Consider the following 17904-nt stretch of genomic DNA (forward strand, 5'->3'; position numbering starts at 1 on the left):
CCCCTCAATCAGCTTTTCGAAGCCTTCCTTTCAACCGGAAGCGGCCTACTTGGTGACGCGCTGGCAGCCTGGGAGTCAGGGCCAGCGCTGAGAGGGGGGCAGGGAACAAGTCAGAAGGGGCTCCTCCGACCGAGGCCCCGTCGCCCCGCCGGGAAAGCGCCCGCGGGGCACCCTAGGCCAGCATCGGACATTGGAGCGGAATTCGAAAAGGCCGGTTCTTCCCGCTCGGCCCCGGTTTCCCGGCGCCTTGGTTGGAGACGCCCGGCGCGCAGACGCTCCGCCTACGGCAAAGGGAGGCGGAGACTTTGCAAGCGGGGTGCGAATCCAAGCGGAGCCTCCTCCGGGGGTGACGACTCGTCGGCGGAGCGGCCGGTGGCGCGGGGCCGCTGCCTGCACCCGGGGGAATAACGTGCCTTCTTAGGGAAGAAAGTGAGCTCCCGCCGGGAGCGAGAAGCCTGGGCAAGGCGGAAGGGAAGGCAGCTCTATGTGGGAAATGGCGCCCGGAGAGGCGGCTGCTGTTATCGCTTGCATGGACTTCCAAGTCCCTACCGTCCTTGACCGAATGTTCCTTTTTACTTACTTACTCTTTCCATGTATCCAAATTATGTTTATACTTTTACTTGTTATTTTATATATGATTGACAAATAAATGAAACAGTCAATATTTGTTTTCCCGCAAACCGGGATCACAAGCGATGTTTCAAATAATGGTCGTCGCCTGCTCCTCAAGTCTTAAATGATTCAACGCGGCTCTCCCGGCCTTAGTTTCAAAGAAACCGAGCTACCAACAATAAAGGGGAATATTCGTAGTTCAGGGTTGACATGAGGGGTTCTTGGTGTCTCTTGAGCTCTGCTTGTTTTCTTGCAGACGTTTCATTACCAAACTAGGGAACATCATCCGTGCTAACTGGAAGTGAGCTACGCTAACGAGGATGGGGAGCAAAACGACTCGGAAATACAGTCCTTTTTGCCCGCTGGGTCCAATTGCCACACTCGGCAACTTTCCGTCTTGCCGAACGACTTCCTAAACTTTTCACCGGCTTAAAGCGGCCCTCAGGGTTGCTTCGCAAAGCAGCATCGTTGTTTTGCGGCTCGGAAACTCCCGAGGACGGTAGACTCCTCCCCGCTGATGGCATAGCCGAGGGGATGAGCTGAGAACTTTCCAGCCGGGGGATGCGCGCGGCGTGGCTCAAAAAGAGCCAGGCTGATGCCTCCCGAAGGGTTTAATCGCCGGCGCCTGTAGTAGCCCGAGCGGCAATGAGGAGAGACGGAACGTGAAGAAACCAGAGCGAGGTAGTAGCTGCACAGGAAGGCGATTGGCCGAAGGAAAATAAGTGACAGCGGGGGAAGGAAAAAGAGAAAGGAGCTAGTCCGGAACTTACTTTGTTTCAAAACAGCGAAGGGTCTTCCCTACCTGAAGCCATCCTACTGCTGGCTGAGAGGTCCAATAAGTGAAGGCCCAGCTGTTTTCCCAGCTAGCAAGGAAATCGGGCAGAGGGCAGCCCCTCCGGCGCCAGGCGGGTGGGTTGCACAAGCACTTCCTGGTCCAAGGGTCCACAGCTCGGGCTCAGCACAGCTGGGTGGTTTCGCCTGGAAGATGTGATCCCAGCCTGGCTGCTGTGTTGCCAGCACTGATGGGCCCTCCTCCCTCCTCGGGTCCGGAATAGCTCGTGCTGACCGCTAGGCGGAAAAAAAAAAGAAGAAAACAGCTGTTCCTGGAGCGAAGAGGAAGCCGGGCTTCGGCGTGGGCTGCCGGAGCTGCCTAGCTAAATTAAATCGCGGCGGTCAAGTTGGGAGTTCAGGAGCCTCCGCTCAGTGGTGGGAGCGAACCGACTGAGCCGTTAAGGTTTGTCCGAAGCACAGCACCATCTGGCGGCAAAAATGGTGAACTCTTAGCAATTACGAAAGGGGGGAAAAAACGTCCGGATATGCTAAACGAATTCTTGAGAAATTGATTGGTGTTCTCTGAGGATCTACCCTGATGACAGAGGTTTGTAATATTTTAGGTGTGGAGAAAGAAGACGCGGGGTGTGTGTCTTACAAATCAGCCCTTTCTTTTCAATTCTAAATACAAATCAGTGGGATAGGAATGAGAGCAAGATCACTGCAATGTATTTGAAGGCCCAGTTCTTTAAGGCATGGGTCTCCAACCTTGGCAACTTTAAGCCTGGCGGACTTCAACTCCCAGAATTCCCCAGCCAGCAAAGCTGGCTGGGTAATTCTGGGAGTTGAAGTCCTCCAGGCTTAAAGTTGCCAAGGTTGGAGACCCATGCTTTAAGGAGAATGACCTTTGAGCCTATAAACTACATCACACCAGAATAATGACAAAACTTTTCACACTTCCGCAAAGTAACCAGCTGCAATGAAATGGCACTGCAAATGAATTATTTAATGGTTTAAATTAATGTGAAGATGTTGCACAGCAAGTGAGAAAGTTGCTGGATCCTGATGGCAATAAATTATTCATTTTATTTTTAATCATGAGGCAGCCCTATATAAATATTGTATCAGCAATAATTCAAAGATTGGTTGTTTACTTCTAGCCACATCAGCAATATTCCAACTCACAGGATTGATAATCTTATCAGGATTAACCTTTGGTTTCTTTTCTTTTCTTTTTTCATTCTACAACTGCCCTGTGGAAATAGCTGTATAGTACTACATATGCAACCAAAGCTTGTGGGGATGAAGTTGGAGTAGATTGTACTTTGCAATTATGCCTAGATCTCTTCTCATTTTAATATTAAAGAATTACAAAGCTATTTCTTTCTGGACCAGCTGCAGTTCCTGGATGTTTTCAAAGACAGCCCCAAGTAGAGCACATTGCAGTAGTCCACTGAGAGGTGTGATGATTAACAAAGAATAGTGGTTCCCAGGTTTGTTTGTTTTTAATTTGAATTTATATCCCGCCCTTCTCCGAAGACTCAGGGCGGCTTACACTGTGTTAAGCAATAGTTTTCATCCATTTGTATATTATATACAAAGTCAACTTTTATTGTCCCCAACAATCTGGGTCCTCATTTTACCTACCTTATAAAGGATGGAAGGCTGAGTCAACCTTGGACCTGGTGGGACTTAAACTTGCAGTAATTGCAAGCAGCTGTGTTAATAACAGACAGACTTAGTCTGCTGAGCCACTAGAGGTTAAGGAACAGGAACTACTGGTGACCAGATGGAGTTTTGCAGAGGACTTCATGGCTGCAGCTGCCAGCTGCTTTTCAACAGGAACCATGAGGACCCAAAAGGAACTCCAAATTGCATGCCAAAACTGAGGAGGCATTTCCCCAAACCAAAAATGGAAACTTCCACTTTCTGGGTAAGTCCACCTCCACAAACCCACATCCACTGAATCTTGCCTGGATTAATCTGAAGATTTTTCTTTCCTATCCAAGCAGCCACAGCCTCCAGGCATTAACACAGAATGTTGGCAGTATTACTTGGGCAGCAAGGGCAGAGAAATAAAATGTAGTATCATTGGTCACCAGCTGTGCCCAAATGATTTCACCTGGCCAAATGATTTCACTCTTCATTAAAAGCAGGTGAGGGGGAATGGAACCCTATGGCACCTCTCGGAACAAGGTTTAGGATTGGTGCTCACCTCCCACCAATACATTTGGAACCAATCCCAGAGAAAAGAGGACACTGCTTCTAATTGCCAACTTTTTGAACTGGTCCAGAAGTATACTATGGCTGATGTTATTGAAAATTGCTGAGAAATCAAGGAGGACTTAAATTAACATACAACCTCCATACTGTACTCTCCATTGGTCATCAACAAGTGAAATCAAAGCGGTCTTGATACTATGACCAAAACTGAATCCACATTGGAAGGGGTCTAGATAAGGTTCATTGAAGTTTTAGTCTTCTTACAAGACTTTTCATCTGAATTTTTAAAAGCATCCTGACATTTAAGTAGGAAAACTTTCCTTGTCATTTAGTTTAATATCACAGAAAACTTTACTTGATAAAGTTCATTGACCAGCTTTACTATGTCATATGATTTGTTTGTTTTGACACATTATTCCATTACGCCATTCAGAAAGATGAATGCAGTTCACGATCACAAAAATTTCTTTGACCCTAGCTTAAAAATTATGATTTGAAAATCTATAGTTTATGGAGCTATAAACTCAGCCATTATATCCAGTTGATATCGAATTCAGAGAAGCAGCACAACTCAAAAGTAGTAACTTTGACAAGCCAAGAGTTAGCCATGCTTTGGTATTGATTAGTCATGGACTACTTCAGCTTGTGAATATTGGAGAGGGAGTATTCAAACTCTCTCCTTCCAGCATTGTGCTTTGCTTGCTGATAAGTTCTGAAAATAGGAAGGCTTAGAAACATCCAGGAGACCACATTAAGAGCAGAGAGGATTGTGGGAGAGAAGAAGCTGAGTAATGCAGATGCTGGCTGACAACTGAAGAGCTATCCTGGCAAAAATTAAATAGGCAATGCTAATAGCTATTGAAGATCAAATATTGAATTGTTAGTTTACATCCAAAATAAAGGCTGGCTTATAAACCTTATTATTTATTTATTTATTTATTATTTAAATTTATATACCGCCCTATCTCCCAAAGGACTCAGGGCGGTTCACAGGCATATAAAACATCGATACACAAAATTAAAATAATCTTTAAAAAACTTATTCCAATGCCCTATCATTAAAAATAGAAATATAAATATTAAAATCAATTTAAAACCCCTATAAAATTTAAAATCTAAGCCAGTCCTGCACAGATGAATAAATGTGTCTTGAGCTCGCGACGGAAGGTACGAAGGTCCGGAAGTTGACGGAGTCCTGGGGGGAGCTCGTTCCAGAGGGCGGGAGCCCCCACAGAGAAGGCCCTTCCCCTGGGCGTCGCCAGACGACACTGCCTAGCTGACGGCACCCTGAGGAGTCCCTCCCTGTGAGAGCGCACGGGTCGGTGAGAGGTATCTGGTCGCAGTAGGCGGTCCCGTAGATAACCCGGCCCTATGCCATGGAGCGCTTTAAAGGTGGTCACCAAAACCTTGAAGCGCACCCGGAAGGCCACAGGTAGCCAGTGCAGCCTGCGCAGGATGGGTGTTATGCGGGAGCCACGAGGGGCTCCATCTATCACCCGCGCAGCCGCATTCTGGACTAACTGTAGCCTCCGGATGCCCTTCAAGGGGAGCCCCATGTAGAGAGCGTTGCAGTAATCCAGGCGAGACGTCACCAAGCAATTTCCAAGCAATTTCCACCAATTAATAGAGTTCTGATGAGACGGGACAAGATTCACTGAAGCAATTGAGGGCATGCCCTGAATAAAAGTGCTGAAGAGGACACCCAACTAAATGACCCTATAGCTGGGATAAGAAGATCAAAGGTTTACCTGCCAAAGAATTAAACAGCCTGTCACCTATTATCTCTTCAACCTGAGAGTGGATGGTACACTGCCAATGACTTATATAAGCTCTTTTCTTAGACCTAGAGTGGTAAATAGGAGCAAAACCAAAAAAATGAGTACCCTAGGGACTCAGGATACAAATAACAGGCTTTGCTCATATATGTTAGGAATGCATTCAAATTAAATCATACGTAAATACATACCACACTGTATTAAAAATTGCTTAGGAAGTTTTTGAGACATTTGAAACAGCTCTAGAAAAAAATGTGATATTTTTACTTTAGACTCTGCTAGGCTAACAGTTGGGAGGTGGGAAATTGTTCACCAGCAATGTTGAAGCAAAAGAAGCAAAATAAATAGTAATGTTGAAGCTAAAAAGTAAAAGTGCCTGTTCACTTTGATAAGGTTTGGCTGGTACTCCAACTGCTTATTTTTGTCTTACAAAGTTGAATAAAAAGAGAAAACACTATAGTCTTGTCCTATCCCAATCAGATCCTGACCTCCTGCTTATGTGTCCCTAATGACAATATTCATATATATATATCGGGATTTATTCTAATAGTAAGGTTGGAAGGTTGGTCTGAAATGAGGAAAATATAGAATGGTAATTATTTTTATTACATTTTATTTATTTATTTATTTATTTATTTATTTTATTTTGTCACAACAATATACATAAGCATCACACAAAGATTATATAGTATATAAACATATATATGAAGAAATATAAGGAGGTATAAGCATATATACATATATGAGAAGAAAAGAAAACACTATAGTCTTGTCCTATCCCAATCAGATCCTGACCTCCTGCTTATGTGTCCCTAATGACAATATTCATATATATATATCGGGATTTATTCTAATAGTAAGGTTGGAAGGTTGGTCTGAAATGAGGAAAATATAGAATGGTAATTATTTTTATTACATTTTATTTATTTATTTATTTATTTATTTATTTTATTTTGTCACAACAATATACATAAGCATCACACAAAGATTATATAGTATATAAACATATATATGAAGAAATATAAGGAGGTATAAGCATATATACATATATGAGAAGAAAAAGAAAAACAATAGGACAGGAACGGTAGGCACGTTTGTGCTTTTATGCACGCCCCTTATGGTCCTCTTAGGAATGGGGTGATTTATATCTTAGGAGGTTACAATCAGGACATTTCCATGATTTCTAGACAGTTTTCTTAGCAGCAGTATAGAAGGGGCTTATCTCAGGTTCCTGGGTTTTTTTATTTCTCAATTTTGCCTATGGCACTAATATTTACTAGTAATCTTTAAGCATTAACAGGATTTGACCCTGCTTAGCATCCTAAGAGGCTGCCACCTGCTGTAAGCATGCTAAAGATACTTGTAGCTTATCAATAAATGTTCCATTGATCACCAATACTGTGCAGCAACTAAAATTCTTCAGTTGAAACTGAGCTCTATTGAAGACTTTATAGTTATGTTCAAACTCCCTGTTGCAATTCTGAAAATCCCTATTTATTTCCATCCAAGTATTACCAGGCCTAACTACTTGGCCTCCAAGACCTGACAAGGTGCTACCACTCACTGAAGCAAAGAAATAATACTGACATAAAGTGACAAAATAAGAGCTGCTATCAGCAAGGTGGAAGAGAAAGCTCCAACATTCGATTGGCCCAGTCCTGAGAAATACCAGAAGGAACAACGTAGTCTGAAAAGGGAGTTTCTTGCAAAAATGCATTACCCAATCTGTACGGGTGCATCTCAGGAGTCTTAAGCAGGTATCTTCTCTCAGCCACCTAAAATATACAAATTGGATGTAACAAGAGAAGAAAATCTTCTAAACAACATAGCATTCAATGGGCAAACATTGTCAGTTGAATAGAATAGAATACAAATAAATAACTTTTCCACTCTCTGCTGTACTTTTAACCAAAAGGAAAAATATTTGGAATGTGCTGTGCTTGAAAAGAAGATACAAAACCCAATTCCAAGACTAAAGTGACAGATAAGGAGAAGTAACATCTGCTGATGCATTCTTATCCTTCAATCTGCAAAAGCATTGCTCAAGTCTGGTGTATTACTCTGGATCCAATTAATGAGTCCAAATGCCTCATACACACTTGGGAAGGATTGTAGAAGGTGATCATGTTAGGTGGTCAAAAATCATGTTCTGTGTTATAATCATTGCTTACAAGGTATGATTACCAGTTTTATTCATGTAGATTCTGGGATGGCCACTCATTGTTGATCCTGGAGATAATAACAGCCTGGTCCTGGTCACTCCAGAACCAGCCATTTCTCCCCCAATGATAGGATTTAGATTGGCTTTCAAGTGAGCTTTCAACCCTAAACTGCCTGATCAAGATCACTACTGGATATTCCTGTCCAGAGAATTCCCACACACTGCACTAGGAAACTATGGATACCCTTTGTTTGGGCCATTATAGGGCATTTTTGCACCATAACTATTTTCATTACCCCAAATTTCAGAAGTAATTGAAATGTAATCAACATTGCTAACCTGTAATTCTGAGAACAAGGAAAGAAAATTACCATCTTGCTTCAAGTTACCGCAGATTTGAAAATTCCTTAAATCCACTATGAGCAACAGGGGGGAAAAATCTAGTAGCTGAGCATTGTATTCCAGTCATTCGATTCCCTTAATTTCACCCCTACTTCTTTTGTCCCTGACAAGATTGGGGAAGGAGGAAAAAGGGTGGAACTAGAGTCTTAACCACCACAAAACTGAATAGCATCATGATTTTGAGCTTCGGTAGCAGCAACTGAGCCAGGTATAACCCAGTTTCAATATAGCTGAGATTATAGTGATTTGGTCTGAAGCTTTCTTCAGAATTCTTCACCAGAATCCTTTTATAGAAGAGCTGTTAGATTGAAGCATTTGGTTACACTGACCTGTTTCTCAGACAAAATACATCAATATTCTGCATTTGGCATAGCATAACTTTTGACTTCCAGAAGGAATTCCCAAACATGACTACCATGGATGTTATGAAACTGAGGCATTGCATCCATATGGAAATTTTCTTCAAATTTTGGAAGAAATTATTTGGAAGCACACTTATTTTAAAAAATGTGGCACTGCCACGGCTGCACAAAGGCATCATAATAGCTAACATTGGTTTATTAGCTTCTAGCCCTAAAGTCTTTTGAGATACATTGATGATTACCTTTATGCTCTAGAGCTCTGGACAAGAAAAGACAGTGCAGTTTCCCCATCAGAATTTCAGTCTTTCTAATCTGAGCCAAAATCAAGCTATACAAAACATTCAAATATTCAATCTATATCGTGATATGCCTTCATGTTTCTCTCTCTTCCTCCAGAATTAACTACTAGCCAGAGCTGGCAACCCCAAACTCCATGATAAGAGGTATTCTTTCATAATGTTCTTTACTAAGATTTATATGAAACCAGGCAGGCTGCAAACTGCTGAATTAATTATGTTTGGAAGAGTTAGCGGTAAAAGGAAACCAGACTATCAAATAACACGGTGGATGGATACCATCAAAGCTGACACTAGCCCAGGGGTGAAATCCAGCAGGTTCTGACAGGTTCTTGAGAACCGGTAATGGAAATTTTGAGTAATTTGGAGAACCGGCAAATACTACCACTGGCTGGCCCCAGAGTGGGGTGGGAATGGAGATTTTACAATATCCTTCCCCCAGGAGTGGAGAGGGAATGGGGATTTTGCAGTATCCTTCCCCTGCCATGCCCACCAAGCCACACCCACCAAGCCACACCACAGCCACCATGCCATGCCCACAGAACCGGTAGTAAAAAAATCGGATTTCATCACTGCACTAGCCAGAGCATTAAAAAAAAAGCCCAAAAGTAGGGCAAGTTTGGAAGATGGGGAGTGACTTGTCCCATAGAAACACCAAGAGTCAGACATGACTGAATGGATAACATCGTCGCGAAGATAGTAAGAATATACTACGTTTCAGCTTCCTTTAACTAAGATAAGTGCAAGAATTTCTCACTCTGTCAGGAACATATTCTCCTAAAATGGTCTCACAGAAATAGAATGGCTAGGAAAATTATAGAATATGCAGTACTGTTATTAACCTATCAATGATTCAAATGAAAGAAAATACTAAATTTCCCGTTTTGGTCCGACATAAAGTCTGATATTTCCTGTTACTCTCCCACTCAGCTAGCTAATTTTGCCCCTGCTTGATCTTTTTTTGATAGACCAGCCAACCTTGAGTTATAACATAGTTGACAAACCTTTCAGGAAAGGTTTGCACCAATGCCTTGTCACAGGCAATTCAGTGCAGAATTTGGGTTCAAAACATGCTTGTTCTTAAAAATGCTTGCAATGTTTACTGTGCAAGTTAAATATTTTTTTTATTTTTTACATGTACATCCTTAACCAACTGCAACTTCCAATCAGTCTTCTGGGGGTTATTTTTCAAAGGTAAAATATTTATGGGATCTCTTACTTTTCACATCTCTCTGTTCTTTTATTTGTGATATTGTTGTTGCTCCAAATTGTTCCCCATTCACACCCCAGCCTCAATTCTGTCCTTAGTCCAGTGGTGAAATCCAATTGTTTTTACTACCAATTCTATGGGCGTGGCTTGGTGGCAATGGTGTGGCTTGGTGGCCGTGGCTTAGTGGCCGTGGTAGGGGAAGGATACTGCAAAATCTCCATTCCCACCCCACTCCAGGGGAAGGATATTGCAAAATCTCTATTTCCACCCCACTCTGGGGCCAGCCAGAGGTAGTATTTGCTGGTTCTCCAAACTACTCAAAATTTCCGCTACCGGTTCTCTAGAGCCTATCAGAACCTGCTGGATTTCACCCCTGCCTTAGTCCATGATAGGAGCATTACCAAAATCAGAAGCTGCTACGGAAGCTCTGTAGGCTGTCAAGTTTCATTGTAAGGATTAAAATATATTCTGGGCAATTGCTTCACAAAATCACTTTAATCCTTGGCCAGAGAATGGAGTATTTTTAGAAAGCTGAGCATAGGGAATGTCAGATACTCCCTCTTGTAGCTCTTTTGAAAAAATGATGACATGATACCTCCATAGTGAAAGAAGAAGCCACAGAATTCCATATTGATATATTTATAGTAACTGGAATATTCGTCTATTATTTTTTTAAAATAGGGGAACATTGGCTGCCCAGGAAGAGACTGGGCGGAAGAGAATCTTGGACAGAACTCACAGTGCTTGAAAATGTATCACAGAAGTAGCCTTATTTGGAAAGCCTTGTTCTGTAAGACACCACACAGCTTTCCAAGCAGTGCTATTCTAGATCCCTCACCTGACAACATTACTCACTCTTTAATCCAGTGTTTTTGCATTTGTAGGTAGGGAAGAGTTTTGCAGAGATAAGTCACTTCTATTTTTTCCAACAGAGATTACTATATTACTTACACAACGACACAAACAGTTCAGTTATGACTCTGACCACCACTCATTCTGCTTTCTCTCCTATTGTTAGTTAATACCATGTATTTCATAGCTTAAAAACATTCTTCCATTTCAGATTTGCTGCCTTCTTCCTCTCTTTAGCAACCTGATGAAGTAAATTGTTGTTTGCATTTTAAAGACTTTGATATTGAAGTATTAATCGTCGCAAACCTATTTTGTGGTTTGCAGTTGAAACAGACTCTGAATCAAGTTATCTCAGATTGCCACAGTGGGATTAAGGCTGCCTTGAGTGCTGAGAAATTGAATCATTTATTAACTGGTTTAGCCTTTTATAGTAACAGCCGTGATCCTCTTCTACATAGTAAATTCTACATACTTTTTGTTTGCTTACATTAGGTAAATTAATTTAAGGTAAAGGTAAAGGTTCCCCTTGCACATACGTGCTAGTCGTTGCCGACTCTAGGGGGCGGTGCTCATCTCCGTTTCAAAGCCAAAGAGCCAGCGCTGTCCGAAGACGTCTCCGTGGTCATGTGGCCGGCATGACTCAATGCCAAAAGCGCACGGAACGCTGTTACCTTCCCACCAAAGGTGGTCCCTATTTTTTCTACTTGTATTTTTACGTGCTTTCAAAACTGCTAGGTTGGCAGAAGCTGGGACAAGTAACGGGAGCTCACCCCGTTACATGGCAGCACTAGAGATTCAAACCGCCGAGCTGCCGACCTTTCGATCGACAAGCTCAACGTCCTAGCCCCTGAGCCACCGCGTCCCTTTTTTTAATATACATTACACAAAAAAACTTCTTCTAAATGCAGAACATGTAAATAAGGCTGCCATAATATCCCCTGGATATCCCACTCCTTTCTCCATTATCCGGCAATTTAGAAATCTTGGCTGACAAGTGCCAGCAGCTCCACCCAACAACTGAGGACAAACTCAGCTACTGCTTGCTTTGCCAAGTGTCAGGGCAGTGATCAGGTGCCCAGGCAATTGGTTCTTTTGGCTCCAGAGGCAATGAGCACACCAGCGAATAAAGAAACTTTAAGCTTTATTGTTAATTCAAGCAAACAGATTTAAAAAGCATCACGTAAAAGGCATTCATACCAAGCAAGGTGATACCCAAATCTCTTGCAAGCTGCCAAGAGCTCCTTAATAAGGACAGCAGAGATACCTTAAGGGTGGCCAATTTCCATAGTACCCAGTGCTGGGTTTTGTGCAGAAGCTTCCGGCAAACAACAACAACACCAAGTTTTTTTTAATCGAAACCTGGCACCATGACTTCATGGCCCTGCTATGATCATGAGACTATAAAACCTGATCTTGACCAGAAGACACATGACTTTGGGGATGGGAACCGAAAGTCTGAGAACTTTCATAGATTATCTGACCTCCAACGCCCATCCTTTTCTCTTTTATTTAGTAAACAAGAGTAAAAAAACCAATAGGTTAGTTCAGAATGCGTTCTAAACTCCTTGACTTTTCTTACGAGACCGCCTGCTGTTACCCTATGCCTCCCACCGACCCATACGCTCTCACAGAGAAGGTCTCCTCAGGGTGCCGTCCGCCAAACAGTGTCGGCTGGCGGCCCCCAGGAGTAGGGCCTTCTCTGTTGGAGCATCGACGCTCTGGAATAAACTTCCCCCTGGCTTACGTCAAGTGCCTGATCTTCGGACCTTCCGTCGTGAGCTAAAAACATATTTATTTATTCAAGCGGGACTGGCATAATGGTTTTTATAGTTAAAATCTTAAATTGGGGTTTTTATTGGTTTTTTAAAATTTTTTATAATTTTAAATTTAAACTTTTAATTATCAGCCTTTTGAAATTTGCTAGGTTTTAATTGTTGGTTTTAATTGTATATGTATTGTGTTTTATCTTTGGCTGTACACCGCCCTGAGTCCTTTGGGAGAAGGGCGGTATAAAAATTTAATAAATAAATAAATAAAATAAATAAATAATAGGAAGGAGAAGGAGGAAGGGAGAATAGGAAAGAAAGATCAAAATATATCATTCGCTCCTCGGAATAAACAATGGTCTTCCACATTGCTACCACACTATTTTCTCATCCAGTGCTGATGTAGAAGGTGTAGCAGCAGCATTAAGTAACATGTGGCACAGGATTCCATTCATCCATCTTTGCTTTCTCTTTTGAACCAGCAGCAAGAGTGGCATTTGTCCCTGTGCATCAATCCACTACTTCCCTTGTTCTGAACATATTTAGATCACACCAGGATTGGGGGGAAAATAAACCATGGGCATTAAATTCAAGAATGGCCTTATGAAATGTCACAACCAGTGGTGGGATTCAGCCGGTTCGCACAGGTTCGGGAGAACCGTTTGTTAATTCTTTGTGGAGTTTTGCGAACCGGCTGAATAGTCAAGGCTGCCTACCTGCCTGCCTAATAATTCCAGTAGCTCACACACACCTCAGATGTTCCTGCTCGTTTGTAATTAACCAAAGGAAGGGAAAAGAAAAAGAAGAAATAACCACACAGCAATTTCCTCAGCAGAAAAATTCTAGCCCCTTTAAAACTGGGGGTGGTGGTGGGAAATAAAGCGAAAGAGAGGGCTTTTTCTTCTCTCTCCCTTCAGTTAATAGCTCTGGGCAGAAAGCCAAGAACCATTTAACAGGAGAATACTTAGTTGCAATAACAAAACTGCAGGGATGCAGTCAGCACAGAAACAATAGAAACTTACATACAGATTAACAGAGTTGGAAGGGACTTTGTAGGTCATCTAGTCCAACCCCCTGCCCAGCAGGAGCTGATATACCATTTCTAACAAATAGCAGTCCAATCTCTGAATGAAAGCCTCCAGTGATGAAGCTCCCACAACTTCTGAAGGCAAGCTGTTCCATTGGTTGCTTGTTCTCACTGTCAGAAAATTTATCCTTATTTCCATGTTGAATCTCTCCTTGCTCTTGACAGGATTAGGCCAGGGAAGGAGTTTTAAAAATGTTAATACAGAGCAGTTTTTTTGTCAGAGTTCTTATGTCTTTTTAAATACACATAATTAGCATAATTGGTTTTATTAATTTGGAATAGGGTTGCAATGCTGTTTCTATGTTTATGTATCTTGATCCTGCATTTTCAGAATTTAAAAGTAAGCTTACAGTATTAGACTTTAAAGATTTCAAATTATCTTGTAACTGTGTTGCTTGTGTGTGATGGAGCAACCACAACTTCTGAAGGCAAGCTATTCCATTGGTGATTGGTTTCACCCTTAGGAAATTTCTTCTTAGTCTTAGGTTGCTTCTGTCTTTGGTTAGTTTCCATCCATTGTTTCTTGTCATGCCTTTTGGTGCCTTGGAAAATAGATTGACCCCCTCATTTTTGTAGAAGCCCCTCAAATTTCCTGACAGAAATCATTGGAACAACTTGTCTCCAGAAGTTGTTAATGCTCCAACACTGGAAGTTTTAAAGAAGATGTTGGATAACCATTTGTCTGAAGTGGTGTAGGGTTTCCTGCCTAAGCAGGAGGTTGGACTAGAAGATCTTCAAGGTCCCTCCCAACTCTACTTTACTCTACTCTACTCTACTCTACTCTACTCTATTCTTCTCTTCTCTTCTAAATATTGGAACAGTGCTATTTTATTGTGAGTTGGACTAAGGAGAAATTTCCTAAGAATGAGACCAATCAAGTTGGCCACGCCCACCCAGTCACATGACTACTCAGCTGCTCATTAGGGCAGAGAACCAGTTGTTAAATTATTTGAATCCCTCCACTGGTCAGAACAGATAGTCTTAAGGAAGTGGGGGGCGGGATTAGGCCCATTGCTCTTCTATGTATGAACATTTTGGCACAGGAGGGATTTTTACATTGCCAGGAAAGCATTTTAAATAGTGCAGCAAAAATTTTTTAAAAAGATTCGCAAAGTGATGTTGGGAATGTCACAAACACTGCCCAATATATTTAAACAATTTAACCCTCCACATGGAAGGACAACAATGCTGGAAGTGCTGCATTTTCCCATACAATTGCAGTATGTACTCAGAATACAGCTGTGTAGCAAAAGTACAATTTGAGGGAAGCCATATTAAAGGACCATAAGAAAACCACAAGTACTGTGCAAAAGAGCTTGAGAAACTCTTTCTTTCTTGTTCCCATTGATTGGCTGATTGATTAGGTGCCATGAAGTTGATGTCAACTCTTAGCAACCATATAGATTTTCTCCATGGCAATCTATCCTTAACCGGTCATTCAGGTTTTCCAACAGTGCACTTAATCCCCACTGTAACTGCGTCCATCCATCCTGCTGCTAGTTCATCTACTTTCCCAGCATTAGAAACTTCTCCAGAGGGCTCAGTTTGAAGCTTGAAGAAGGCTTATCATGTGGTTGACACAGAGTTAATGGTGCAAAATCTTCTTTCATTTGTCATCAATATGAACTACATGTCAAAATTCAAATAACAAAAGTTGTGCACATCATTCCAGGTGCAAATCTGGGAACTCTCTGTGTGTTTGCGTTCATATACAAATTTGGATGGACAAATTTCTTATCCATTCCTGATCAGAACAATCAGGAATCAGTGGTTAGCTGCATGTGCTAACCACTATCGCATGTAAAAGAAAGATTCTTCCTTTGGAAGATGTGAAGCAAAATTGCAGGTGTGGTTATTCTTATCCTTGCAACAATCAGAGGCCCAGCATTTGCAGAGCTTCAGTCTTTATCTCCCAGGGCTTCACAAGCAAAAATATTTTTTCCTTCTCAGGAAAACCCTGATGCTGTTGCCTCATCTGCTCTCACTCTGTGATCTTTCTGAGTGCCACGAGGCAGCAATTCCCAATTGTGGTTGTGTTTACCCTGCACAATACCACGGTATGATAATCAGTAGTCCATTGAATAAACAGCAACTGGTAGGGTTCATACCATACGTAACAACACAAACAAACTATATTATTGTTTACTGTGTGGTATGAAACCAACTTTTGGCTATTTTTGTTGTCCTTTGAAAAAAGCTAATGATCATTTCCATTGTTTAGGAAGGCTGCCTGGAACTAATTTTATCAAGGTTTAGTTATGGGCGAGGCTCAGCAGAGGGTAGCATTTGGCTTAGTCAGACCTAGTTAATGTCTGAATCAGAGACCACCAGGGAATTCCAAGGACATTGGCTAGCTGGAAAGGTTTAAAAGAATCTCCAAAAAACAAAACAAAAAAAACCAGGACCAACCAGTCCTATATTATTATTGCCTAAGGAACCGCAGATATGTGCTGATATGATCACTGGGAATCAAGCTTGCCTCGAGGGCATCTTAATCTTTTCTTTAGTCATGGAACAAAGAAGTTTAGAATAAAGTAGGAGCTATGGCTGTATGTATTCTGCCCTATGTAGGGCAGTAAAGAAATATCAGTCCAGTCAAACTTTCAGCACATCAACAAATTGAACCAGAGTTTCCATAGAGATGGAGTTGAAGTCCACAAGTCTTAAAGCTGCCAAGGTTGGAGAGCCCTGCCCTAGGAGACCCTGCTCTGATCCAGAGAACCACTGATCCCTCTAGAACTCCACCTCCCCCTCCATTTAAGAATTTGTTGTGGCAAAATGTAAGGATTGGTTTGCGGGTGGGAGGATTTGCTGAACAGAGATAACACTTTAAAGAGCTTAAGTGGCAGGATGGAGAGAAACGTAATAAGCCTGTGCAATTCTTCTTGCCAGCCTTTAAGGATTAAACTCACATATTTTGAATTATTTTGTTTCTCATAGAGAAGAATGTTACAAGGAAGAAATCAGGGAAAATATGTTCCTTTGAGGAAGGGGGGAATTCCACCTTTTATCCCATCCTACGCAGCCAGCACTGAAACACTGAAATGCAAGACAGATTCATCCCAATTCAAAGTCCAATGTTGATAGGACTAATGGTCATTTTTCCATTCCTATGCAAAGAACAAAGCAAACAAAAACACGAAGTCCCCATCCTTGTATCACTGTCTATCACTTCTATGTTCATCTCAGAATGTTTGGATAAGGTCATTTTTTTTCCACCCATGTCAGGATGACAAAGCCAGTCTGTTGAAAAGCTCCTAATGGCAAACTTCCCTGAAGATGTTCCTGCTGCTATCCTTATTCCAGCAACAGCAGCAGCAGCAGGAGGACAAGGAGGAGGAGGAGGAGAAGACTCTGTCTAGTGGAGATTAAGAGATGCTGTCAGAACCTGGTACACTTTCTGACTATGTGGGAGAGATCAGCAAGAGAATGTTGACAACTGTATCCAATTACACATGCTTTCACTGATGTGGCCTACAGAATTCCCATGCAGCACCTGCTGGAGATAACTGCTGTTCAGTTCTATAGGATTGCATGGGGATATTGGTGTATAATTTTGCCACAGACTGATACCTTTAAGTATTAGAACATACATTAATTGTCCTTTATTTAAGAGAACCAGGAGTACTTTTTGTCAGTAATGGTAGTGTCAAGTGTGAACAGCTTCTGATCCCTTTGAACCTTTATCGCTATTCAACTTGCCAATGTACTGGGAGGAGGGAAGGGGGAGGAAAAATGCAGGCGATTCAAGAATAGACCATGTGAGCCAAGAACCCAACAAGGTCACTGCTGCAGGTGTCCAACAAAGAAACAAACTGTTCTCAAAACAAAAGACTGATACTTAATTGGACAGTGTGACCTCTATGGGTGGGAGGAAGGGAAAACTAATGTTTAACTATGTAGCATTGAGTGGGAAAATCTCAGAGCTGGTTCACTGCCAACCATCTGACTAGTGAACCACAAAAAAGTAGGAACATCCCAAAAGTAATTCCTCAATGTCGAAGTGTTGCATCCAATAAAGTTTTTTGGTTGAAAGGTAGCCCCTGGTTTGCATGAAGAGGAAGGGGGCTGCTAACAAATTCTTATATTATGTAACTCTCTATTCCATCCTGCACAACTCCTCCATGTCTGTCTAAGTTCTACTCCCCCCCCCAACACCGCATTAATCTTGGACATCTTAGCTTTTTATAATTGGATTTTGCAGGGCATGTGATGAGATAAAAAGTCCTCAGAGCTATTGTAACAAAACTGGGTTACCCTTGAAGTGGGAGGGAGAAGGAGAGAAGAAGCACAGTGCAAGACAAATGCTTTGACTTGATGCTACCTTCTTAAAGTCTTGGACCAATAATCTGTCAGCCTACCGCTTCTAAGCACGGCACATCTTAGA

At 41.9% G+C, this 17904-nt stretch overlaps 1 protein-coding gene across 5 annotated transcripts in view; it reads right to left on the bottom strand.

Annotated features, from left to right (window-relative positions):
- The window catches only part of AMPD2 (adenosine monophosphate deaminase 2), a 66318-nt gene extending 64201 nt beyond the window's left edge, over window positions 1–2117 (bottom strand). For 2 of the 5 annotated variants that reach the window (XM_058178066.1, XM_058178073.1), the window contains exon 1: window positions 1383–2117. Coding sequence is in view for 1 of the 5 variants with exons in the window: in XM_058178064.1 (XP_058034047.1) it covers window positions 1415–1424 (10 nt within the window). In the remaining 4 variants the exon portion in view is untranslated. The remainder of the gene's footprint in view (window positions 1–1382) is intronic. The other 3 variants (XM_058178070.1, XM_058178074.1, XM_058178064.1) reach the window with 2 other exon arrangements.
- Window positions 2118–17904: the final 15787 nt, after the last annotated feature.

This window comes from Ahaetulla prasina, chromosome 3 (genome assembly GCF_028640845.1).
Source record: "Ahaetulla prasina isolate Xishuangbanna chromosome 3, ASM2864084v1, whole genome shotgun sequence".
NCBI classification, from domain to species: domain Eukaryota; kingdom Metazoa; phylum Chordata; class Lepidosauria; order Squamata; family Colubridae; genus Ahaetulla; species Ahaetulla prasina.